Source organism: Anguilla rostrata, chromosome 2, assembly GCF_018555375.3.
Source record: "Anguilla rostrata isolate EN2019 chromosome 2, ASM1855537v3, whole genome shotgun sequence".
In the NCBI taxonomy this organism is placed as follows: Eukaryota; Metazoa; Chordata; class Actinopteri; order Anguilliformes; family Anguillidae; genus Anguilla; species Anguilla rostrata.
This window is the reverse complement of record NC_057934.1, coordinates 61,954,388-61,981,845: the sequence shown is the minus strand read 5'-3', so window position 1 is coordinate 61,981,845 and position 27,458 is coordinate 61,954,388. Positions and strand designations below refer to the sequence as shown.

The following is a 27,458-nucleotide window of genomic DNA, read 5'->3' as shown; positions in this document are numbered from 1 at the left end:
ACAGAACTGCAACCTTGGCAGCTGCAGGGGAAGTTTGAGTCAAGTATATTTCATGCCAGAATGACTGCGCTCAAACTAGGTGTGTAAATGCCAGAAAAGTAATGAATAAAATAATAAAGAAGGCTCCGCACACCAAAAGATGTCTCACATGCACTTGAGGCGTAAAGCGTCTTTGCCTGACGTTTCAGCGTCAGCTTTTTTTCGGTGTAAATCACAAAGGAGAGGAGGCCTCTGTACGCCGGTCACCTGCGTTAAATTGAAGACAATTAATTGACTGAGCTGTTTTTAAAGGGGCAGTTAATAATAATTTGTAGTGCAGTGGAAAAGGGAGGGGGTGAGAAAGGTGTTAAATACACAGTATATAAGTAGTACATCGTTCAGCAGTGACACCAGTACGAAACCCATGGGCCAACAATGCACTGAACCCTTGAAGCAGCCCTTGCGCTGGAGTCAGACTGCTCTATCACAGCCAACACAGACAGGAAGCACCTGTGTGCCACGGCACACTGGGTTGGGTTGTCAGTTTCCTGCCTATTGCAGCTTTGTTACATAAATAATAAGCCATAAAACGTCCCACTGCCCCAGGGCATTGAAAGTGATTGTTGCAATTGTACTACTTCAAAACTGCACAAGAATGCATTTCACGAAAGAACCATTTAGTGTACATACATACATACTGGAGTTAGAATTACTGGGAATGGCACAAACACATTTGAGGGCAGAATGCAAACTAAAACAATTATTTGGGCCCCAGTTGCTTATTTGCAAATGATCAGAAACATTCGAGGCTCTTGTCCCCACACTGGTAGGTTTATGTGAGGGTTCAGGCCTGGTCTTTCCCAATTTTTCCAGCAGGGATAAATGGGATTAAACTGAATGGTTATCATTCTGATCAAATTTGATATATAAATAGAGTGCCTGAATCCTCAGCTGATACTGTCGACGTCTCCCGGATCTATGCTGAATAAAGGTTCAAATACAGCTGAACTTGTCCAATGTAATACAATATAAATAACTAAATACACATTAAAAATAATCCAAGTAATGTTATTTAATGGTGTTATGTTCTCAAACGATTTATCCTCACTTCATGATTATAGATACAAGTGTTTGCATTGTTCACTTTCAGCCTATTATAAAATAACACCTATTGAGTTTGGGGATCCACTATGCAGTGCCAGAATGAGGGGATAATCTCTTCAGCTAACAGGGTAGGTTTTTGTACGGCCACAAACCACTGTGGGTTCCAGTTACACAGTGATGTGCCGCTGTACAAAAACCCCTCCTCTCCCATGCTGCATGGATACACTGCTGTCAGCTACCCTATGGTTACCCTAAAACTACCCTACCCTACCCTACACTCAACAAATCAATACAAGAGATTAAGCTTCCATGTGTACTCATTTGCTCTATTTAATTAGCACAGCACGTACGGCTTGTTGTTGTACAGGAACACACATTCGGCTGAACTTAAATGTGGATATCCATTTCAATGTGCTTTTTATCACTCCCACGCAAGGATGTTCCACAGGTGACATGGTTGTAAAGCGGCACTGATACAGATGTTTCGTTACTTATGGTATGACTTACTGGCAACTACCTTTAATATTCATGTTCATATTCATTTAGCTAAGTGATAAATGCAATTTGGATTTTTAGAAAGGTTCATTAAGCGGATATTTGCTCAGTTTGTTTACATCTCTTTTATTGCATTTACTGTGCTTGTTGCTTTGTGCTCCTTAATCAAATGCTCTGACTTTATATCTTTATTTGCCCATTTACAGACTCCTCATAGTTTTTTTTTTTTCAGTACCGCACTCATAAATTTAAGTGAAACGTCAAGGAAACGCCTGGCATTGACAATGTATCCTGTCCTTCGTAATTTATTGCACATATCGGCCATTTTATAAAGGAAACCGAAATAAACGGCCTGTGTTATAAAAAGCCTGCCAGGTCCAGTGGAAAGTCTTATCTACATTTCACAGACATTCCAAAATGGAGCAGTCTGAAATGGAACGAAAGAAGACAGGTGCCATGATTTATGTTAAATTTTAAATCTCAAGTGTGTTTGACATGTATGGTGTCCTGTGCTGGGGCCCCATTTTAACCATTACTTTACGGCTACCCCCATACACAATAATTCAGGTCTGCAAAACTGATGGATTCAAAATCATCTAAAAAATATAAGGATAGATCAATGAAAATCAGTCAAAATATGCTTAAAATTGACATTGTTGTGTGATATCAGAGTGCATCATTTCACAGAATATATGTGCAGAGAGCTCCATAATGTTTTGGACTAAGACATATTTTTTAATCTGTCCTGGTTAGGTCTGTATATCTCCATACATTCTGTCCTGGTTAGGTCTGTATATGTCTGTATATTTTGTCCTGGTTAGGTCTGTATATCTCCGTACATTCTGTCCTGGTTAGGTCTGTATATGTCTGTATATTCTGTCCTGGTTAGGTCTGTATATCTCCGTGCATTCTGTCCTGGTTAGGTCTGTATATGTCTGTATATTCTGTCCTGGTTAGGTCTGTACATCTCCGTGCATTCTGTCATGGTGCGAAAGGAGGCAGGTTTTTGTAATGAGCTGTATCACTGTGACCAGCTATAACCAGAGCTATAATAATACACAGTGATTGACACCAGTACAAAAACCAAGCCTGGGCTGCACACTTTCAATGTGATCACAGATATGTTACATATTCCATTATCCTCAATTAAGAAATTCATAATGTATATTTGAGCATTATTTTGCATACTGACATATGATTTTAATGAATAATGTTCACTGTTTGTTATTTATACAATCCGTTGCTAGAACTGTGCAGCTTTTTCATCTTCAAAATATGTGCATATTTGCAACAAGTGTGATGACCCAAAATATAGCTTTATCCTACCTTGCTCTTTTGATTACAAATGGGAAAAAAATTGCACAAATTCAACGGAACATACTGACTGGAATATTATATGTTTCATACTTCCTGCTGTACTATGGCACTGTGCCTGCTGGTAAACACTGGAATAGTGACTGTAATTAACGCAACATATCCAAATAGAATTCTCACCTTGCTGCCCGTGCAGTAGACTATCTCCCTCTGGTTAAAAGTATATACACAGTAGCACACAGTCTCTGGGTAGAGGCTGGTGTTTTCAGTACACACCACCACCACCATCACCTCCACCACTAACCACTGACACCAAACCCACCATCTGGTTAACATGGCACTGAGAATCACCGATGGTCTGCTTCAGCGTCTCTGTCTGTGTATAAACTGCTGTGGACTAACGGCTGCGAAGCGAGGAAATATTAGTGGGATCCTGCATGGCATGAGCCAACCGAGAATAAATAGACATTAAATTTAAAAAACTGTTCGAATTCTGTGTCTACATTCTGCGACAGAATGTTTATTCCATTAATGTGAGTATAAATAATTGTAAGCATAATTGTATTTGAGTTGCAGTGATGTTGTAGATTAATTTTCATCTTCAGTTATTATCAGAAAGAAGGATTTTGTTAGTTACAGGACTGCACTGGCAGGGACATTGAATGATGGTCTTACCGGGACATGTAAGATAAAATGAAGCTTTGGTTTATTTCATATCTTTTTAATCCTATGTTTAATAACAAATACACTCTGCAATTTACATTGTATTACATGTACGTGGTTTGCTTTCTGCTGTGCAATACTGGAACTCTTTTTCACCATAACAATTCACCCCATAGGCCAGTTGGAGGTTTTTGTTTAGAACTGTTAGAACCCATGCAAGGATGTTCCACAGGTGACATGGTTGTAAAGCGGCTGACGTGGTTGTAAACTACCTTTAATATTCATGTTCATATTCATTTAGCTAAGTGATAAATGCAATTTGGATTTTTAGAAAGGTTCATTAAGCGGATATTTGCTCAGTTTGTTTACATCTCTTTTATTGCATTTACTGTGCTTGTTGCTTTGTGCTCCTTAATCAAATGCTCTGACTTTATATCTTTATTTGCCCATTTACAGACTCCTCATAGTTTTTTTTTTTTTTTTCAGTACTACACAAATTTAATTGAAACGTCAAGGAAACGCCTGGCATTGACAATGTATCCTATCCTTCGTAATTTATTGCACATATTGGCCATTTTATAAAGGAAACCAAAATAAACGGCCTGTGTTATAAAAAGCCGGCCAGGTCCAGTGGAAAGTCTTATCTACATTTCACAGACATTCCAAAATGGAGCAGTCTGAAATGGAACGAAAGAAGACAGGTGCCATGATTTATGTTAAATTTTAAATCACAAGTGTGTTTGACATGTATGGTGTCCTGTGCTGGGGCCCCATTTTAACCATTACTTTACGGCTACCCCCATACACAATAATTCAGGTCTGCAAAACTGATGGATTCAAAATCATCTAAAAAATATAAGGATAGATCAATGAAAATCAGTCAAAATATGCTTAAAATTGACATTGTTGTGTGATATCAGAGTGCATCATTTCACAGAATATATGTGCAGAGACCTCCATAATGTTTTGGACTAAGACATATTTTTACTTTGATTTGGCTCTGTATTCCATGATTTCAGATAAGTAATGAAACAATTCACACCTGGTTAAAGTGCAGATTCTCAGCTTTTATCAAAGGGTGGTTTTTTATTCATTTTGGTTTCACCCTGTATACAATACAGCACTCTTTATACATAATTCTCCAATTTCAGGGCACCATAATGTCTGGGACAAATGGCTTCACAGGTGTTTCTGATGAGGCAGGTGTGTTCAATTGTTTTCCGTGCAGGTACAAGAAAGCTTTCAGTCTTCATTCTAGGCTTTTGATTGCCTTTGAAGTCGGTTATTGGTGTTTGTCAACATGAGAACCAGAGTTAGCCAATGGAAGTTGTATATGTCTGTGCATTCTGTTCTGGTTAAGTCTGTATACTTGTATACATTCTGTCCCGGTTAAGTCTTTATAGGTCTGCACATTCTGTCCTGGTTAAGTCTGTATATGTCAGTGTTCTGGTTATGTCTGTAAAATACTCACACTCTCTTGATGCTCCAAACAAAAGAGTAATAATATTTTCCATGTAAACGTTTAACGTTTCGACCGCATCATTATTCATCATCATTGGTCTGTATCACAGTACATTCTGTCCTGGTTAGGTCAGTATATCTCCATACATTCTGTCTTAGTTAGCTCTGTATATCTCTGTACATTCTGTCCTGGTTAGGTCTGTATATCTCTGTACATTCTGTCCTGGTTAGGTCTGTATATCTCCGTACATTCTGTCCTGGTTAGGTCTGTATCACAGTACATTCTGTCCTGGTTAGGTCTGTATATCTCCATATATTCTGTCCTGGTTAGGTCAGTATATCTCTGTACATTCTGTCCTGGTTAGGTCTGTATATCTCTGTACATTCTGTCCTGGTTAGGTCAGCATATCTCTGTACATTATGACCTGGTTACGTCAATATATGTCTGTACATTCTACCGTGGTTAGGTCTGTATATCTCCGTACATTCTGTCCTGGTTAGGTCTGTATATCTCCGTACATTCTGTCCTGGTTAGGTCAGTATATCTCCGTACATTCTGTCCTGGTTAGGTCTGTATATCTACGTACATTCTGTTCTTGTTAGGTCAGTATATCTTCGTACATTCTGTCCTGGTTAGGTCTGTATAGCTGCGTACATTCTGTCCTGGTTAGGTCAGTATATCTCTGTGCATTCTGTTCTGATTAGGTCTGTATGCTTTTTACATTCTGTCCTGGTTAGGTCTGTATATCTCTGTACATTCTGTCCTGGTTAGGTCTGTATATCTCTGTACATTCTGTCCTGGTTGGGTCTGTATATCTCCGTGCATTCTGTCATGGTGTGAAAGGAGGCAGGTTTTTGTAATGAGCTGTATCACTGTGACCAGCTAGACCAAGAGCTATAATAATACACAGTGATTGACACCGGTACAAAAACCAAGCCTGGGCTGCACACTTTCAATGTGATCACAGATATGTTACATATTCCATTATCCTCAATTAAGAAATTCATAATGTATATTTGAGCATTATTTTGCATACTGACATATGATTTTAATGAATAATGTTCACTGTTTGTTATTTATACAATCCGTTGCTAGAACTGTGCAGCTTTTTCATCTTCAAAATATGTGCATATTTGCAACAAGTGTGATGACCCAAAATATAGCTTTATCCTACCTTGCTCTTTTGATTACAAATGGGAAAAAAATTGCACAAATTCAACGGAACATACTGACTGGAATACTATATGTTTCATACTTCCTGCTGTACTATGGCACTGTGCCTGCTGGTAAACACTGGAATAGTGACTGTAATTAACGCAACCATATCCAAATAGGAATTCTCACCTTGCTGCCCGTGCAGGTAGACTATCTCCCTCTGGTTAAAAAGTAGTATACACAGTAGCACACAGTCTCTGGGGTAGAGGCTGGTGTTTTCAGTACACACCACCACCACCATCATCTCCACCACTAACCACTGACACCAAACCCACCATCTGGTTAACATGGCAACTGGAGAGAATCACCGATGGTCTGCTTCAGCGTCTCTGTCTGTGTATAAACTGCTGTGGACTAACGGCTGCGAAGCGAGGGAAATATTAGTGGGATCCTGCAATGGCATGAGCCCAACCGAGAATAAAATAGACATTAAATTTAAAAAAAAACTGTTCGGAATTCTGTGTCTACATTCTGCGACAGAATGTTTATTCCCATTAATGTGAGTATAAAATAATTGTAAGCATAATTGGTATTTGAGTTGCAGTGATGTTGTAGATTAATTTTCATCTTCAGTTATTATCAGAAAGAAGGGATTTTGTGTAGTTACAGGACTGCACTGGCAGGGGACATTGAATGATGGTCTTACCCGGGACCATGTAAGATAAAATGAAGCTTTGGTTTTATTTCATATCTTTTTAATCCTATGTTTAATACACAAAATACACTCTGCAATTTACATTGTATTACATGTACGTGGTTTGCTTTCTGCTGTGCAATACTGGAACTCTTTTTCACCATAACAATTCACCCCATAGGCCAGTTGGAGGTTTTTGTTTAGAACTGTTAGAACCCACGCAAGGATGTTCCACAGGTGACATGGTTGTAAAGCGGCTGACATGGTTGTAAACTACCTTTAATATTCATGTTCATATTCATTTAGCTAAGTGATAAATGCAATTTGGATTTTTAGAAAGGTTCATTAAGCGGATATTTGCTCAGTTTGTTTACATCTCTTTTATTGCATTTACTGTGCTTGTTGCTTTGTGCTCCTTAATCAAATGCTCTGACTTTATATCTTTATTTGCCCATTTACAGACTCCTCATAGTTTTTTTTTTTTTTTTCAGTACTGCACAAATTTAATTGAAACGTCAAGGAAACGTCTGGCATTGACAATGTATCCTGTCCTTCGTAATTTATTGCACATATTGGCCATTTTATAAAGGAAACCAAAATAAACGGCCTGTGTTATAAAAAGCCGGCCAGGTCCAGTGGAAAGTCTTATCTACATTTCACAGACATTCCAAAATGGAGCAGTCTGAAATGGAACGAAAGAAGACAGGTGCCATGATTTATGTTAAATTTTAAATCACAAGTGTGTTTGACATGTATGGTGTCCTGTGCTGGGGCCCCATTTTAACCATTACTTTACGGCTACCCCCATACACAATAATTCAGGTCTGCAAAACTGATGGATTCAAAATCATCTAAAAAATATAAGGATAGATCAATGAAAATCAGTCAAAATATGCTTAAAATTGACATTGTTGTGTGATATCAGAGTGCATCATTTCACAGAATATATGTGCAGAGACCTCCATAATGTTTTGGACTAAGACATATTTTTACTTTGATTTGGCTCTGTACTCCATGATTTCAGATAAGTAATGAAACAATTCACACCTGGTTAAAGTGCAGATTCTCAGCTTTTATCAAAGGGTGTTTTTTTATTCATTTTGGTTTCACCCTGTATACAACACAGCACTCTTTATACATAATTCTCCAATTTCAGGGCACCATAATGTCTGGGACAAATGGCTTCACAGGTGTTTCTGATGAGTCAGGTGTGTTCAATTGTTTTCCGTGCAGGTACAAGAAAGCTTTCAGTCTTCATTCTAGGCTTTTGATTGCCTTTGAAGTCGGTTATTGGTGTTTGTCAACATGAGAACCAGAGTTAGCCAATGGAAGTTGTATATGTCTGTGCATTATGTTCTGATTAAGTCTGTATACTTGTATACATTCTGTCCCGGTTAAGTCTTTATAGGTCTGCACATTCTGTCCTGGTTAAGTCTGTATATGTCAGTGTTCTGGTTATGTCTGTAAAATACTCACACTCGCTTGATGCTCCAAACAAAAGAGTAATAATATTTTCCATGTAAACGGTTAACGTTTCGACCGCATCATTATTCATCATCATTGGTCTGTTATCACAGTACATTCTGTTCTGGTTAGGTCAGTATATCTCCATACATTCTGTCCTGGTTAGGTCTGTATATGTCTGTATATTCTGTCCTGGTTAGGTCTGTATATCTCCGTACATTCTGTCCTGGTTAGGTCTGTATCACAGTACATTCTGTTCTGGTTAGGTCTGTATATCTCTGTACATTCTGTCCTGGTTAGGTCTGTATATCTCTGTACATTCTGTCCTGGTTAGGTCTGTATATCTCTGTACATTCTGTCCTGGTTAGGTCTGTATATCTCCGTACATTCTGTCCTGGTTAGGTCTGTATATGTCTGTATATTCTGTCCTGGTTAGGTCTGTATATCTCCGTACATTCTGTCCTGGTTAGGTCTGTATCACAGTACATTCTGTTCTGGTTAGGTCAGTATATCTCCATACATTCTGTCCTGGTTAGGTCTGTATATCTCCATATATTCTGTCCTGGTTAGGTCAGTATATCTCTGTATATTCTGTCCTGGTTAGGTCTGTATATCTCTGTACATTCTGTCCTGTTTAGGTCTGTATACCTTCGTACATTCTGTCCTGGTTAGGTCTGTATATGTCTGTATATTCTGTCCTGGTTAGGTCTGTATATCTCTGTACATTCTGTCCTGGTTAGGTCTGTATCACAGTACATTCTGTTCTGGTTAGGTCAGTATATCTCCATACATTCTGTCCTGGTTAGGTCTGTATATCTCCATATATTCTGTCCTGGTTACGTCAGTATATCTCTGTACATTCTTTCCTGGTTAGGTCTGTATATCTCTGTACATTCTGTCCTGGTTAGGTCAGCAAATATCTGTACATTATGACCTGGTTACGTCAATATATGTCTGTACATTCTTTTGTGGTTAGGTCTGTATATCTCTGTACATTCTGTCCTGGTTAGGTCTGTATATCTCCGTAAATTCTGTCCTGGTTAGGTCTGTATATGTCTGTATATTCTGTCCTGGTTAGGTCTGTATATCTACGTACATTCTGTTCTTGTTAGGTCAGTATATCTTTGTACATTCTGTCCTGGTTGGGTCTGTATATCTCCGTGCATTCTGTCATGGTGTGAAAGGAGGCAGGTTTTTGTAATGAGCTGTATCACTGTGACCAGCCAGAGCTATAATAATACACAGTGATTGACACCGGTACAAAAACCAAGCCTGGGCTGCACACTTTCAATGTGATCACAGATATGTTACATATTCCATTATCCTCAATTAAGAAATTCGTAATGTATATTTGAGCATTATTTTGCATACTGACATATGATTTTAATGAATAATGTTCACTGTTTGTTATTTATACAATCCGTTGCTAGAACTGTGCAGCTTTTTCATATTCAAAATATGTGCATATTTGCAACAAGTGTGATGACCCAAAATATAGCTTTATCCTACCTTGCTCTTTTGATTACAAATGGGGAAAAAAATTGCACAAATTCAACGGAACATACTGACTGGAATACTATATGTTTCATACTTCCTGCTGTACTATGGCACTGTGCCTGCTGGTAAACACTGGAATAGTGACTGTAATTAACGCAACCATATCCAAATAGGAATTCTCACCTTGCTGCCCGTGCAGGTAGACTATCTCCCTCTGGTTAAAAAGTAGTATACACAGTAGCACACAGTCTCTGGGGTAGAGGCTGGTGTTTTCAGTACACACCACCACCACCATCACCTCCACCACTAACCACTGACACCAAACCCACCATCTGGTTAACATGGCAACTGGAGAGAATCACCGATGGTCTGCTTCAGCGTCTCTGTCTGTGTATAAACTGCTGTGGACTAACGGCTGCGAAGCGAGGGAAATATTAGTGGGATCCTGCAATGGCATGAGCCCAACCGAGAATAAAATAGACATTCAATCTTTAAAAAAACTGTTCGGAATTCTGTGTCTACATTCTGCGACAGAATGTTTATTCCCATTAATGTGAGTATAAAATAATTGTAAGCATAACTGGTATTTGAGTTGCAGTGATGTTGTAGATTAATTTTCATCTTCAGTTGTTATCAGAAAGAAGGGAGTTTGTGTATTTACAGGACTGCACTGGCAGGGGACATTGAATGATGGTGTTACCCGGGACCATGTAAGATAAAATGAAGCTTTGGTTTTATTTCATATCTTTTTAATCCTACGTTTAATACACAAAATACACTCTGCAATTTAAATTGTATTACATGTATGTGGTTTGCTTTCTGCGGTGCAATACTGGAACTCTTTTTCACCATAACAATTCACCCCATAGGCCAGTTGGAGGTTTTTGTTTAGAACTGTATCGCTGTGGCCATCCCATCCACAGTGATTGATGGCTGTACAAAAACTGTGTGTGCCTCCGTGAAACATGTACTCATCTCCTTCTTCTCTGAAGCACATTTGTAGAAAGGTGAGCAGGGGAAATATTCACTGGTTCGGGACCAGTGTCAACATGGTCATATGAACATGAATTAAAATTTTCAGAATTAACTCGGCATTAAGTATTTTTTTTTATACATGCTTACTGTATCTTAAAAATATTAGTATGTAGATAATGCTTTCTACACTGCAAAATGTTCAGTGTTTAATCAGTTTGACTCACCTAAATGGAATACAGTATATTCTAATAAAATGCATTATAGATTCCGTTATCTTCTATATTCCATTATAATTATTGTGGAGATTATTTGTGTTTTTGGTGGATGAACACAAAATTTAGGCAAATGTACCATACTGCCGTGCTAAGGCAAAAGCCTTAACTTCATTTTTTGGTCGAAAATGAGTTATTGTAATTTTTGGAAAATTAAAGATCTGCTTTATTGTGTGGACAAATATCTTGAGTGAATTTTGTTGTTTTTTTGGAGAAAATAGTGGGTTGTCTTTACCGTAACTTCCAAATGCCCTACAGAAGCCAAGGCAGAATCCCGTAACATCAGTTACGGTTCTTTGTCTTTGTTTCGCTGCACTCCGGAACGATGAAATTGAGTTAAGGTACTCTGCCTTTGTTTTGCTGCGCATCAAAGTGAAGTTACTGTTTATCGCACTGGAGTTACGGTGTTACGCCTATGTATCTGTCATCGAAGCATTTCTGACACACACACACACAGTAGCTTGAATAAAGTGTAAAGCAATTATAGTGTTGCAGTGGTTATCTTTACTAACGTTACATCTAGCTTTTAAGAATGGCCCATTGCTTTCGATGGAAAAAGTTGGTGGAGATGGCTTTGGAACCCAGACACCAAGATCAAGGTAAGAAAGATTAGGCTACAAGAAAAATAGATAGATAAATACATGGATAGGCAATCTACTAAAATGACTAGTTAGCCAGCTAGCTAGCGCGAGCTAGGATAATGACTTATCCTTATAAGCACAGATAAGCTGAAATAGTGTTAGCTATGGCTCTGCAAAACAGGAAGGTTTTTGTCATGGCCTGTACCACTGTGCCCCACTGTATCACAGTGATAATCCTCCACACAAAAACCTCCTGGTGTAAAAACCCAGCTCAAATACCACCACTCAGAGGGTCAGTGCTCTGAAATTTCACTCAGTGCACAAAATATTCAGTTAACTTCAGTGGTGGGGAAAATTTACTTCAATAAAGTGCAGGTGCTTTTGCCGCTTTTAATTTCTAGACAGCATTGTTTTGGCTGCTATGCCTAGTTTCATGGTGTTATTCAGCTTTTCTGTGTCAGTTACACAGAACATACACAGGGCGCACACCCAACAGTTGCACAAACAAACAGTCATTAGTTTACCAGCTGCAAAGAAAGAACAGCTCTGCATGTGTATTATATATGCATTCATTTGAATTAACTGGAACATTTTCGATTTAGAAAACATAAAACAAAAAATATGTATAGCAAACTAAAGTCAAATTTTAGGTTTATCCAACAATGCTTATTTTTTGTGTCAGAAAATGAACAGCGCTGATGCTTAGCTGTAAGGGTCTCAATTGGTAGTAGTAGTCAATATATAATCTTATTGCCTATCTTATTGCAAGCCTCTTCCCCTGCCACCTCAACTCCCCACACATCCCCAACAGATTGTATGTAATTTGCTTAAAGGAGTTTGCCTTGATGAATATGTGTGTCCAATTCCTTCAATTAATGACAATGCTTTCTTGTCCTTTAGCAAGACTGATCATATGTGGCAATTATTGATTGTTTATACCTGGAAAGCAATTTTTTCAACGATAGACGGTTGAGATAATCTCATTAGTTGTGGGCTGTGCTTGCATGATCTCAGAATACTTATAAATGCAACACATTGTGGATTTATTTTCAGAAAATATGATTCTGAAAATGATACAATGCATTATTGTAAGCTGTCTAAATGCATGAAATAGTTCATGAAATCCCTTTGATGTCATTATAGGAGCAAATTGGCGACCTGAGAGAATCACCTAAAGCAGGGGTGTCAAGCTGAATACTCAAAGGGCTGCAGTGTCTACAGGTTTTTGTGGTTTCCTTTCCATCAGCTGCCAATTCAGGCCTTGAGAACAAGGTGTGTGGATTTTTTTTTTTTTTTTTTTGCCAATCAACGGCTTAAATGAACCACTGGTGCTAACAGCCATCAGCACCAACCATCAGCAGACACTGCGGCTCCTCCAGGACTGGGGTTTGACACCTGTGAGCTAAAGTCTCCTTCAGCGTCTCTGTATGTGTACAAACTGCTGTGGATTAAAGGCTGCAAATCAAAGGAAATATTTATGGGATCCTGGCTGAGGACTGAGCCTAATCAGGAATCAAATTTCTGTTTTTTAAATACAAAAAATCAAAATTGTGCGGAAGGGAAAGAAAAATTCTGCGTCTACATTCTGTGACAGACTGTTTATTCCCATTACTGTGAGTATAAATTACTTGTAAGCATAATTGGTATTTGAGTTGTAGGGACGTTTTAGATTAATTTTCAACTTCAGTTATTATTAGAAAGAAGGGAGTCTGTGTAGTTACAGGACTGCACTGGCAGGAGACATTGAATGATGGTGTGATACAGGACCTCATAAAAATTTGTTCCATTTTTAATCTTTAAAATCTTGAATTTCATACACAAAATACACTCTGCATATTATATTATGGTGTTTTTTTTTTTTTACATGTACATGGGTTGCTTTCTACTGTGCAGCACTGGGACTTTTTTTCGCCATAAAAATGCACACATAGGCCTGTTGTAGGTTTTTGTTTAGAACTGTATCACTGTGGCTACCACCCCATCCACAGTGATTGATGGCTGTACAAAAACTGCACACCTCCATGAAACATATATATTCACCCCCCTTCTTTTTTGAAGCACATTTTCTATGTTTTTGTAGAAAGGTGAGCAGGGGAAATGTTCACATGACCATGTTTTTACAGGTCCCAGACCACTTCAATGATCCTTTATGGTGAGAATGTCAATAAAAATGAAAAAAATAGGGCACTTTTTTATTTTGAATTTTTCCAATTGAACCACCCTTGATGCTTCTGAAATGAATAAATTAAATACATGGAAAATTAAATAAACAGAATAAAAACATCCTCCAACATATGGTAGTGCTAGTCTTAACTTAGCATGCAGCATTTATTTAATAAAAGCTGTTCAAGTATCTAAGTGATATACTATAAACGCAAGTAGCTTTCTACACCGCAGAATTTTCACTGTTTAATAAGTTCAACTCACCTAAATAGAGCACAGTTTATTCTAATAAAATGCATTTGATTGCTTTTAGACTGATATACTGTACTTGGTTAGTGTTGATTTAATATTGAGAATCTTGTTGTGTTTATTTTAAAAGGGGGATATCTGTATAATAACTTAGTAGAGCCTTGAAATACCAAGAAATACGAAGCAAATTATGAAAATGATGTTCTAAAAAGTATGAATGGAAATGCTTTAGTCTTGATGACTAATAGGTTTTACCTGAAATTTAATCTTTGTTACATTTACATTTACTTTGTAAAGAAAATATAATGGCCAAATTGCATTATGGTTTCCATTATAATTATTGTGGAGACATGCTGTTATTTGGATACATACGACACATTTGATTACATTTTGTGTTCACCCACCAGAAACACAAATAAGATTATTGATTTAAAAAAATCAGCTGCATAATATTTACACCAAACAGACTAGTTAATTGTCACAATAAATACGTTTAACAAGTTTAAGAGAGTTACAATCAGAACAATGCATTCTAAACAATCCAGGATGTTAGAGGTGATAAACCTACTTCAGCACACAGCTTTATTAATGACTTATCCCAATAATCACTGATGAGCCCGTAAGCTGAAATAGTGTTAGATATGGCTCTGCAAAACAGGAGGGTTTTTGTCATGGCCTGCATCACTGTGCTCCCGCTATATCACAGTGATTATCCTCCATACAAAAACCCAGCTCATCTACCACCACTCAGAGGGTCAGTGCTCTGAAATTTCACTCAGTGAACAAACACATACGTTATTATACGAAAGAAGGCAAAATGACTGTTTGGTTTCATTTCAAATCTTTTAAATCTTAAAATTCATGCATAAATCTGTAATACCTTCTGCATATTAAATTATAGAATGTTTTACATATACATGTTTTGCTTTCTGCACTGCAATACTGGGACTCTTTTTCACTGTAAAAATGGCCAGTTGGAGGTTTTTGTTTAGAAATGTATCACTGTGTTAATCCCCTCATCCACAGTGATTGCTGGCTGTACAAAAACTGCACACCTCCATGAAACATATATTCACTCCCTTTCTTTTTTGAAGCACATTTTCTATGTTTCTGTAGAAAGATGAGCAGGGGAAATGTTCATATGGCCATGTTGACCATCTCAATGGTCCTTTATGGTGTTTCTGTAAAATGAAAAATAGCAAACTTTTTTATTACAATTTATTTTTCCAATTGAACCACCCTTGGTACTTCTAAAATGAATAAATTAAATAACTGGAAATTTAAATAAACAGAATAAAAACATTTTCCAACATATGGTAGTGCTAGTCTTAACTTAGCATGCAGCATTTATTTAATAAAAGCTGTTCAAATATCTAAGTGATATAATGTAAACGCAAGTAATGTTCTACACCGCAAAATTTTTACTGTTCAATCAGTTCGGCTCCCCTAACTAAAACACAGTTTATTCTAATAAAATGCATTTGATTCCTTTTAGACTCATATACTGTATTTGGTTAGTGTTGATTTAATACTGACAATCATGTTGTGTTTATCTTAAAATCAGGATATCTGTTTAATAATTTAGTAGAGCCTTGGTAGACCAAGAAATATGATGCAAATCATGAAAATTAAGTTTAAAAAATATGAATGTAAATGTTTTTGTCTTTATGACTGGTAGGTTTTACCTGAAATGTTATCTTTGTTACATTTGCATGTAAGATGTAAAGAAAATAAAAAGTTGGATTATAAATTCCTTTATCTTATTAAATATGTTTCTGGTGCGTGAGCACAAAATGTTACTAACCATATGCAGCCAAATTTCACCATAATGTTAAAAATCAGAACAATGCATTCTACACAACCCAGGATGTTGAGGGAATAAACCAATTTCCACACAAAGCTTTATTAATGACTTATCCTAATAAGCACTGATGAGCCCATAAGCTGAATTATGTGTTAGCTATGGCTCTGCAAAACAGGAGGGTTTTTGTCATGGCCTGTATCACTGTGCCCCCGTAGTTATCACAGTGATAATCCTCCATACAAAAACCCACAAACGTAAAAACCCAGCTCATCTAGCCCCACTCAGAGGTCCAGTGCTCTGAAATTTCACTCTGGACACAAAATGTACATTTAACTTCAGTGGTGGTGAACATTTACGTGGATAAATAAAGTACAGGTACTTTGGCTGCTTTTAATTTGATGACAAAAGCAGAACATCGAGAATACATGGTTCTGCATTCTACTCCACGATGTAACTGCAAATACAGTGAACAATATCCACCAGATGGGGGCAGCAATGCTTCTCACAAGAGATAAACCTGCCCTTCGGAATTCACCAGCCCTTTTATTTCAGAAAATGAACAGCGCTGATGCTTAGCTGTAAGGGTCTCAATTGGTAGTAGCAGTCAATACATAATCTTATTGCCTGTCTTATTGCAACCCTCTTCCCCTGCCACCTCACCTCCCCACACATCCCCAACAGATTGTAAATAATTTGCTTAAAGGAGTTTGCCTTGACGAATACGTGAGTCCAGTTCCTTCAATTAATGACAATGCTTTCTTGTCCTTTAGCAAGACTGATCATATGTGGCAATTATTGATTGTTTATACCTGGAAAGCAATTTTTTCAACGATAGACGGTTGAGATAATCTCATTAGTTGTGGGCTGTGCTTGCATGATCTCAGAATACTTATAAATGCAACACATTGTGGATTTATTTTCAGAAAATATGATTCTGAAAATGATACAATGCATTATTAGTAAGCTGTCTAAATGCATGAAATAGTTCATAAAATCCCTTTGATGTCATTATAGGAGCAAATTGGCGACCTGAGAGAATCACCTAAAGCAGGGGTGTCAAGCTCAAAGGGCTGCAGTGTCTACAGGTTTTTGTGGTTTCCTTTCCATGAGCTGCCAATTCAGGCCTTGAGAACAAGGTGTGTGGATTTTTATTTTGCCAATCAACGGCTTAAATGAACCACTGGTGCTAACAGCCATCAGCACCAACCATCAGCAGACACTGCGGCTCCTCCAGGACTGGGGTTTGACACCTGTGAGCTAAAGTCTCCTTCAGCGTCTCTGTATGTGTACAAACTGCTGTGGATTAAAGGCTGCAAATCAAAGGAAATATTTATGGGATCCTGGCTGAGGACTGAGCCTAATCAGGAATCAAATTTCTGTTTTTTAAATACAAAAAATCAAAATTGTGCGGAAGGGAACGAAAAATTCTGCGTCTACATTCTGTGACAGACTGTTTATTCCCATTACTGTGAGTATAAATTAATTGTAAGCATAATTGGTATTTGAGTTGTAGGGACATTTTAGATTAATTTTCAACTTAAGTTATTATTAGAAAGAAGGGAGTCTGTGTAGTTACAGGACTGCACTGGCAGGAGACATTGAATGATGGTGTTATACAGGACTTCATAAAAATTTGCTCCATTTTAAATCTTTAAAATCGTGAATTTCATACACAAAATACACTCTGCATATTACATTATGGTGTTCTTTTTTTACATGTACATGGGTTTCTTTCTACTGTGCAATACTGGGACTCCTTTTCGCCATAAAAATGCACACATAGGCCTGTTGGAGGTTTTTGTTTAGAACTGTATCACTGTGGCTACCACCCCATCCACAGTGATTGATGGCTGTACAAAAACTGCACACCTCCATGAAACATATATATTCACCCCCCTTCTTTTTTGAAGCACATTTTCTATGTTTTTGTAGGAAGGTGAGCAGGGGAAATGTTCACATGACCATGTTTTTACAGGTCCCAGACCATTTCAATGATCCTTTATGGTGAGAATGTCAGTAAAAATGAAAAAATAGGGCACTTTTCTATTTCAAATTTTTCCAATTGAACCACCCTTGATGCTTCTGAAATGAATACATTAAATACATGGAAAATGAAATAAACAGAATGAAAACATTCTCCAACATATGGTAGTGCTAGTCTTAACTTAGCATGCAGCATTTATTTAATAAAAGCTGTTCAAGTATCTAAGTGATATAATGTAAACGCAAGTAGCTTTCTACACCGCAGAATTTTCACTGTTTAATAAGTTCAACTCACCTAAATAGAGCACAGTTTATTCTAATAAAATGCATTTGATTGCTTTTAGACTGATATACTGTACTTGGTTAGTGTTGATTTAATATTGAGAATCTTGTTGTGTTTATTTTAAAAGGGGGATATCTGTATAATAACTTAGTAGAGCCTTGAAATACCAAGAAATACGAAGCAAATTATGAAAATGATGTTCTAAAAAGTATGAATGGAAATGCTTTAGTCTTGATGACTAATAGGTTTTACCTGAAATTTAATCTTTGTTACATTTACATTTACTTTGTAAAGAAAATATAATGGCCAAATTGCATTATAGTTTCCATTATAATTATTGTGGAGACATGCTGTTATTTGGATACATACGACACATTTGATTACATTTTGTGTTCACCCACCAGAAACACAAATAATCTTATTGATTTAAAAAAATCAGCTGCATAATATTTACACCAAACAGACTAGTTAATTGTCACAATAAATAAGTTTAACATTAAGAGGGTTACAATCAGAACAATGCATTCTAAACAATCTAGGATGTTAGAGGTGATAAACCTACTTCAGCACACAGCTTTATTAATGACTTATCCCAATAAGCACTGATGAGCCTATGAGCTGAAATAGTGTTAGATATGGCTCTGCAAAACAGGAGGGTTTTTGTCATGGCCTGCATCACTGTGCCCCCAGGGTATCACAGTGATGATCCTCCATACAAAAACCCAGCTCATCTACCACCACTCAGAGGGTCAGTGCTCTAAAATTTCACTCAGTGCACAAACACGGTGCAGAACTTAAGTTATTATACAAAAGAAGGCAAAATGACTGTTTGGTTTCATTTAAAATCTTTTAAATCTTAAAATTCATGCATAAATCTGTAATACCTTCTGCATATTAAATTATAGAATGTTTTACATATACATGTTTTGCTTTCTGTAGTGCAATACTGGGACTCTTTTTCACTGTAAAAATGGCCAGTTGGAGGTTTTTGTTTAGAACTGTATCACTGTGGTGATCCCCCGATCCACAGTGATTGCTGGCTGTACAAAAACTGCACACCTCCATGAAACATATATTCACTCCCTTTCTTTTTCTGAAGCACATTTTCTATGTTTCTGTAGAAAGATGAGCAGGGGAAATGTTCATATGGCCATGTTGACCATCTCAATGGTCCTTTATGGTTCATCTGTAAAATGAAAAATAGCAAACTTTTTTATTAAAATTAATTTTTCCAATTGAACCACCCTTGGTACTTCTAAAATGAATAAATTAAATAACTGGAAATTTAATATAACAGATAAAACATGTTCAACTATGGTAGTCTAGTCTTAATTTAGCATGCAGCATTTATTTAATAAAAGCTGTTCAATATCTAATATAAATGAATAGCATTACTTCTAGACCAAATTTACTGTTCAATCAGTTGCTCCTAAATAAAACATGTTTATTCTAATAAAATGATGATTCCTTTTAATATACTTAGTGGTTGATGTGATAATATGACAATCATGTTGTTTATCTAAAATCATGATATCTGTTTATAGCTTAGTAGAGCTGGTAGGACCTGATAGTTATCTTTGTTACATTTACATGTAAGATGTAAAGAAAATAAAAAGTTGCATTATAATTTTTATCTTATTAAATATGTTTCTGGTGCGTGAGCACAAATGTTACAACATATGCAGCCAAATTTCACCATAATGTTAAAAATCAGACAATGCATTCTACACAACCCAGGATGTTGAGGGAATAAGCCAATTTCCACACAAAGCTTTATTAATGACTCATCCTAATAAGCACTGATGAGCCATAAGCTGAATATGTGTTAGTATGGCTCTGCAAAACAGGAGGGTTTTTGTCATGGCCTGTATCACTGTGCCCCCGTAGTTATCACAGTGATAATCCTCCATACAAAAACCCACAAACGTAAAAACCCAGCTCATCTACCCCCACTCAGAGGTCCAGTGCTCTGAAATTTCACTCTGGACACAAAATGTACAGTTAACTTCAGTGGTGGTGAACATTTACGTGGATAAATAAAGTACAGGTACTTTGGCTGCTTTTAATTTGATGATAAAAGCAGAACATCGAGAATACATGGTTCTGCATTCTACTCCACGATGTAACTGCAAATACAGTGAACAATATCCACCAGGTGGGGGCAGCAATGCTTCTCACAAGAGATAAACTTGCCCTTTCGGAATTCACCAGCCCTTTTATTTCAGAAAATGAACAGCGCTGATGCTTAGCTATAAGCGTCTCAGTTGGTAGTAGTAGTCAATACATAATCTTATTGCCTGTCTTATTGCAGCCCTCTTCCCCTGCCACCTCACCTCCCCACACATCCCCAACAGATTGTAAATAATTTGCTTAAAGGAGTTTGCCTTGACAAATACGTGAGTCCAATTCCTTCAATTAATGACAATGCTTTCTTGTCCTTTAGCAAGACTGATCAAATGTGGCAATTATTGATTGTTTATACCTGGAAAGCAATTTTTTCAACGATAGACGGTTGAGATAATCTCATTAGTTGTGGGCTGTGCTTGCATGATCTCAGAATACTTATAAATGCAACACATTGTGGATTTATTTTCAGAAAATATGATTCTGAAAATGATACAATGCATTATTGGTAAGCTGTCTAAATGCATGAAATAGTTCATGAAATCCCTTTGATGTCATTATAGGAGCAAATTGGCGACCTGAGAGAATCACCTAAAGCAGGGGTGTCAAGCTGAATACTCAAAGGGCTGCAGTGTCTACAGGTTTTTGTGGTTTCCTTTCCATCAGCTGCCAATTCAGGCCTTGAGAACAAGGTGTGTGGATTTTTTTTCTTTGCCAATCAACGGCTTAAATGAACCACTGGTTCTAACAGACATCAGCAACAACCATCAGCAGACACTGCGGCTCCTCCAGGACTGGGGTTTGACACCTGTGAGCTAAAGTCTCCTTCAGCGTCTCTGTATGTGTACAAACTGCTGTGGATTAAAGGCTGCAAACCAAAGGAAATATTTATGGGATCCTGGCTGAGGACTGAGCCTAATCAGTAATCAAATATTCTTTTAAAAATACAAAAATTCTAAATTGTGCGGAAGGGAAAGAAAAATTCTGCGTCTACATTCTGTGACAGACTGTTTATTCCCATTACTGTGAGTATAAATTAATTGTAAGCATAATTGGTATTTGAGTTGTAGGGACGTTTTATATTAATTTTAAACTTAAGTTATTATTAGAAAGAAGGGAGTCTGTGTAGTTACAGGACTGCACTGGCAGGAGACATTGAACCTCATAAAATTTTGTTCCATTTTTAATCTTTAAAATCTTGAATTTCATACACAAAATACACTCTGCATATTACATTATGGTGTTTTTTTTTACATGTACATGGGTTCTTTCTACTGTGCATACTGGGACTTTTTCGCCATAAAAATGCACACATAGGCCTGTTGGAGGTTTTTGTTTAGAACTGTATCACTGTGGCTACCACCCCATCCACAGTGATTGATGGCTGTACAAAAACTGCACACCTCCATGAAACATATATATTCACCCCCCTTCTTTTTGAAGCACATTTTCTATGTTTTTGTAGGAAGGTGAGCAGGGGAAATGTTCACATGACCATGTTTTTACAGGTCCCAGACCATTTCAATGATCCTTTATGGTGAGAATGTCAGTAAAAATGAAAAAATAGGGCACTTTTTTATTTCAAATTTTTCCAATTGAACCACCCTTGATGCTTCTGAAATGAATACATTAAATACATGGAAAATGAAATAAACAGAATAAAAAAATTCTCCAACATATGGTAGTGCTAGTCTTAACTTAGCATGCAGCATTTATTTAATAAAAGCTGTTCAAGTATCTAAGTGATATAATGTAAACGCAAGTAGCTTTCTACACCGCAGAATTTTCACTGTTTAATAAGTTTCAACCCACCTAAATAGAGCACAAAAGATTATTCTAATAAAATGCATTTGGTTGCTTTTAGACTGATATACTGTACTTGGTTAGTGTTGATTTAATATTGAGAATCTTGTTGTGTTTATTTTAAAAGGGGGATATCTGTATAATAACTTAGTAGAGCCATGAAATACCAAGAAATACGAAGCAAATTATGAAAATGACGTTTTAAAAAGTATGAATGGAAGTGCTTTAGTCTTGATGACTAATAGGTTTTACCTGAAATTTAATCTTTGTTACATTTACATTTACTTTGTAAAGAAAATATAATGGCCAAATTGCATTATAGTTTCCTTTATAATTATTGTGGAGACATGCTGTTATTTGGATACATACGACACATTTGATTACATTTTGTGTTCACCCACCAGAAACACAAATAAGATTATTGATTTAAAAAAATCAGCTGCATAATATTTACACCAAACAGACTAGTTAATTGTCACAATAAATATGTTTAACAATAAGAGAGTTACAATCAGAACAATGCATTCTAAACAATCCAGGATGTTAGAGGTGATAAACCTACTTCAGCACACAGCTTTATTAATGATTTATCCCAATAAGCACTGATGAGCCCATAAGCTGAAATAGTGTTAGATATGGCTCTGCAAAACAGGAGGGTTTTTGTCATGGCCTGCATCACTGTGCTCCCACTATATCACAGTGATTATCCTCCATACATAAACCCAGCTCATCTACCACCACTCAGAGGGTCAGTGCTCTGAAATTTCACTCAGTGCACAAACACATAAGTTATTATACAAAAGAAGGCAAAATGACTGTTTGGTTTCATTTCAAATCTTTTAAATCTTAAAATGCATGCATAAATCTGTAATACCTTCTGCATATTTAATTATAGAATGTTTTTCATATACATGTTTTGCTTTCTGTAGTGCAATACTGGGACTCTTTTTCACTGTAAAAATGGCCAGTTGGGGGTTTTTGTTTAGAAATGTATCACTGTGGTAATCCCCTCATCCACAGTGATTGATGGCTGTACAAAAACTGCACACCTCCATTAAACATATATTCACTCCCTTTCTTTTTCTGAAGCACATTTTCTATGTTTCTGGAGAAAGGTGAGCAGGGGAAATGTTCATATGGCCCTGTTAACCATCTCAATGGTCCTTTATGGTGTTTCTGTAAAATGAAAAATAGCGAACTTTTTCATTAAAATTTATTTTTCCAATTGAACCACCCTTGGTACTTCTAAATTGAATAAATTAAATAACTGGAAATTTAAATAAACAGAATAAAAACATTTTCCAACATATGGTAGTGCTAGTCTTAACTTAGCATGCAGCATTTATTTAATAAAAGCTGTTCAAATATCTAAGTGATATAATGTAAAAGCAAGTAACTTTCTACACCGCAAAATTTTTACTGTTCAATCAGTTCGGCTCCCCTAACTAAAACACAGTTTATTCTAATAAAATGCATTTGATTCCTTTTAGACTCATATACTGTATTTGGTTAGTGTTGATTTAATACTGACAATCATGTTGTGTTTATCTTAAAATCAGGATATCTTTTTAATAACTTAGTAGAGCCTTGGTAGACCTTGCTAGTTATCTTTGTTACATTTACATGTAAGATGTAAAGAAAATAAAAAGTTGAATTATGAATTTTTTTATCTTATTAAATATGTTTCTGGTGCGTGAGCACAAAATGTTACTAACCATATGCAGCCAAATTTCACCATAATGTTAAAAATCAGAACAATGCATTCTACACAACCCAGGATGTTGAGGGAATAAGCCAATTTCCACACAAAGCTTTATTAATGACTCATCCTAATAAGCACTGATGAGCCCATAAGCTGAAATATGTGTTCGATATGGCTCTGCAAAACAGGAGGGTTTTTGTCATGGCCTGTATCACTGTGCCCCCGTAGTAGTTATCACAGTGATAATCCTCCATACAAAAACCCACAAACGTAAAAACCCAGCTTATCTACCCCCACTCAGAGGTCCAGTGCTCTCGAATTTCACTCTGGACACAAAATATACAATTAACTTCAGTGGTGGTGAACATTTACGTGGATAAATAAAGTACAGGTACTTTGGCTGCTTTTAATTTGATGATAAAAGCAGAACATCGAGAATACATGGTTCTGCATTCTACTCCACTTCTATGTAACTGCAAATACAGTGAACAATATCCACCAGGTGGGGGCAGCAATGCTTCTCACAAGAGATAAACTTGCCCTTTCGGAATTCACCAGCCCTTTTATTTCAGAAAATGAACAGCGCTGATGCTTAGCTATAAGGGTCTCAGTTGGTAGTAGTAGTCAATACATAATCTTATTGCCTGTCTTATTGCAGCCCTCTTCCCCTGCCACCTCACCTCCCCACACATCCCCAACAGATTGTAAATAATTTGCTTAAAGGAGTTTGCCTTGACGAATACGTGAGTCCAGTTCCTTCAATTAATGACAATGCTTTCTTGTCCTTTAGCAAGACTGATCATATGTGGCAATTATTGATTGTTTATACCTGGAAAGCAATTTTTTCAACGATAGACGGTTGAGATAATCTCATTAGTTGTGGGCTGTGCTTGCATGATCTCAGAATACTTATAAATGCAACACATTGCGGATTTATTTTCAGAAAATATGATTCTGAAAATGATACAATGCATTATTGGTAAGCTGTCTAAATGCATGAAATAGTTCATAAAATCCCTTTGATGTCATTATAGGAGCAAATTGGCGACCTGAGAGAATCACCTAAAGCAGGGGTGTCAAGCTGAATACTCAAAGGACTGCAGTGTCTACAGGTTTTAGAGCGAACAAGCACTGAAAAGAAACAGAGATGAGTTTTGCAGTTTAAAAATGGAAGTTTTGTTCCCTATCAAACTCCTGTGGACATATACATGAATGTAATGTGATGTAATGTGGTTTGCATAGCTGCAGAATATATGAAGACTTTGTTCATTTTTCCTTTGCTGTCCTGAACTGATGAAGGACATTTAACAAGTAATGAATGAATTAATTAATTTATTTGATGATTAAAAAACACATATAACACTGCACTGCAGTCATTACATACACTAAAATCACAGAGGATGAAAACACAATAAAGCCAGAAGGCTTATTTCCATTGTGGTCCTCTAATGTAACACTTAACACTCTACAAGATAAAAGCAAGACAACAACAAGACAGCAAGCGATGACAATACAATCAATATATAAATAGCAGGCGGCGGGGTAGCTATGTCAACAGGCTCATGCTTTCTTGGTCATAAAAGTTAAAATTGAATATTCTACATGGTACTTTGTAACCATTTCTTTAAGGCCACTTTAAATGTGCTCCGTGAAACACTCAGTTTCAGGTTTGTGGGCAGATTATTCCACTGTACTGCTGCACAGCAGAGAAATGTGTTTTTGCCCATTAGGCTATTGAATCGAAAAGGTATGAAGTCTGTCGAGCTACCTCTTGTAAAGTAGCTATGAGTGTCTCTTAGTAGTAGGAAAGGTCTAAGAATGCATGTGTTCTCCAAACAAGGAGAAAAGAAAATAGTCAGGGTTAGAAAGGACCTGATGGACCCTGTGTGATCCCAGCATCTCACACCGCAGTCCTACTAAAAAAAGCTCTGCCCCCTTTTCTGTTTAAATATGACCACAGCCTCTAAGCCCTGGAGAGGTGAGAAGAGCAGCTCACTGCAGCTCATTTGCAACACAAACCATGTTCCCTGCATCTCTGCAGACGGCCCTGGCAGCTGCATCCTGTGAGTTTCTGTTTCTGACCAACTGTGTAAAACCAGAGGAACGCCCCACCCAAAAATACATCATAATAACAGTAATTATTATTCTGGCTTCTGACTACTGCCGCACAGCCTTGCAATTTTTATATTTTCGGTTGAAATGTCATGAAATTCATTTTTTTTTTCTGTCTCAAAGTGTCCATTTCAAAATTTTGCTAGATTTCCAACAATTTTATAAGAAACATTCATTTTTCAGCAATCAAATAAAATTTATTCTTTCACATTATTTTGTGTGGTATTAAATAACATTCTCACACATCTGCTGGAATGTTCTGAGATTTGAACAGCATCTGGAGAGTTAGAGCATTTTAATGACGGGAAAATAGCTATCAATACTTGATTTAGATGTGTTGCATAAGAATTTTAAATGCCTATATTTTACAATATTGCCAATATTTGCAGAGGAAATGAACATTTTCTGTAATGAAACATTCAGTAAGTAATATTTGTGGAACATTCAGACCAACTAAGCGTTTATATACACACTGTACATATTATGTAAATAGCATTTCCCATGAGAGGCAGTTATGTAAATCTCATGAGTCCCATGTTCTTTAAAACACAGAAATTACAGTACATACTCAGTGACGAGCAGCACTGTTCACTTCTTGTCTTTCGCTGCTGTAAATAAAATAAAATGGAGGCCTTAGTATTCATCATAGCTTTGCTGTTTGCGTTTAAATGTAAGGACACAGCTGATTTCATTCCCTATTTTCTCCTGTCTCACAACACTTGATTGAGTGGTGCTACAGCACTGGCTATAGATCTGTTGTAAAACTGTGTTTTTGTCCCCTTCTGCAGATGCTCATTGTGACATCACACTGACAGAGTCTGCTCCACAGATGAAGAAGCCTGGAGATTCTGTGAGGCTCTCCTGCAAAATTACTGGATTCTCACTCAGCAGCTACAGTGTGCACTGGGTTCGACAGGCTCCAAATAAAGGGCTGCAATGGGTTGGATACTTCGATGGTTCTTCTGACGATCGTTTCAATGTTACAGAAGATTCATCCAACAGCATTGCTTACTTAGACATCACCGATCTCCAGTCCTCAGACACAGCTGTGTATTACTGTGCCCGAGAGACACAGTGATAGAGTTTAAGGCCCTGCTGTACAAAAACCCTCCACAGATGATTTAGCAGGCAGTGTGTGACTGGCTGTGCTGTGTGGCCTAAAGACATTATCTGTTATTGTTTTTCTCCTGGATTTGCACCATAAGGCTTCATCACACATTTTTAAACAAAGTTGAAATGAATTTAAGAAAATAACAAATACATTTAATCCAACTTAATTATATGTATTCAATTATTCCTTCATATTAAGCTCCCAGTGGATTCAAAGTGAGCAATAGCTTGAGTAACAAGTGAAAGTTTGTAAAACACAAAGATTGCCAATCTTCGGCATGATTACACAATGGGAATATAGATGTAGGAGAATGTTTTCTTTGTAATATTTTATGGGATATATGACGTACAAAACAAGCCCCTGAATCAAAACCCCTGAACATAATACATATACATTCAACATTATGGCAATAAACAACACAAACTTTCAATTAGTCCTTTATTATTCTCATTATATAAATGGTAATATC

At 36.9% G+C, this 27,458-nt stretch overlaps 2 long non-coding RNA genes and 1 gene segment (V, D, J or C); 2 read left to right on the top strand and 1 right to left on the bottom strand.

Annotated features, from left to right (window-relative positions):
* LOC135248730 (immunoglobulin heavy constant mu-like) overlaps window positions 1-6,478 on the bottom strand; it is a 35,713-nt gene extending 29,235 nt beyond the window's left edge. Inside the window, 1 exon segment of the C gene segment in view lies at window positions 6,362-6,478. Coding sequence covers window positions 6,362-6,476 — 115 coding nt within the window.
* Window positions 6,479-6,530: 52 nt separating this feature from the next.
* Window positions 6,531-24,883, top strand: LOC135248746 (uncharacterized). 10 transcript variants are annotated; one of them, XR_010328491.1, is made up of 5 exons: window positions 6,531-6,731; window positions 12,799-16,555; window positions 16,886-17,339; window positions 20,825-21,286; window positions 24,801-24,883. It is a non-coding gene; the product is annotated as an uncharacterized LOC135248746 (long non-coding RNA). The 10 variants fall into 10 exon arrangements; XR_010328489.1 differs by lacking the exon at window positions 6,531-6,731 and adding an exon at window positions 9,165-10,380; XR_010328490.1 differs by lacking the exon at window positions 6,531-6,731 and adding an exon at window positions 10,388-12,469.
* A 3-nt stretch (window positions 24,884-24,886) lies between these two features.
* LOC135248749 (uncharacterized) lies at window positions 24,887-27,155 on the top strand. Its single transcript, XR_010328500.1, has 2 exons — window positions 24,887-26,548; window positions 26,667-27,155. It is a non-coding gene; the product is annotated as an uncharacterized LOC135248749 (long non-coding RNA).
* The last annotated feature ends 303 nt before the right edge of the window (window positions 27,156-27,458 follow it).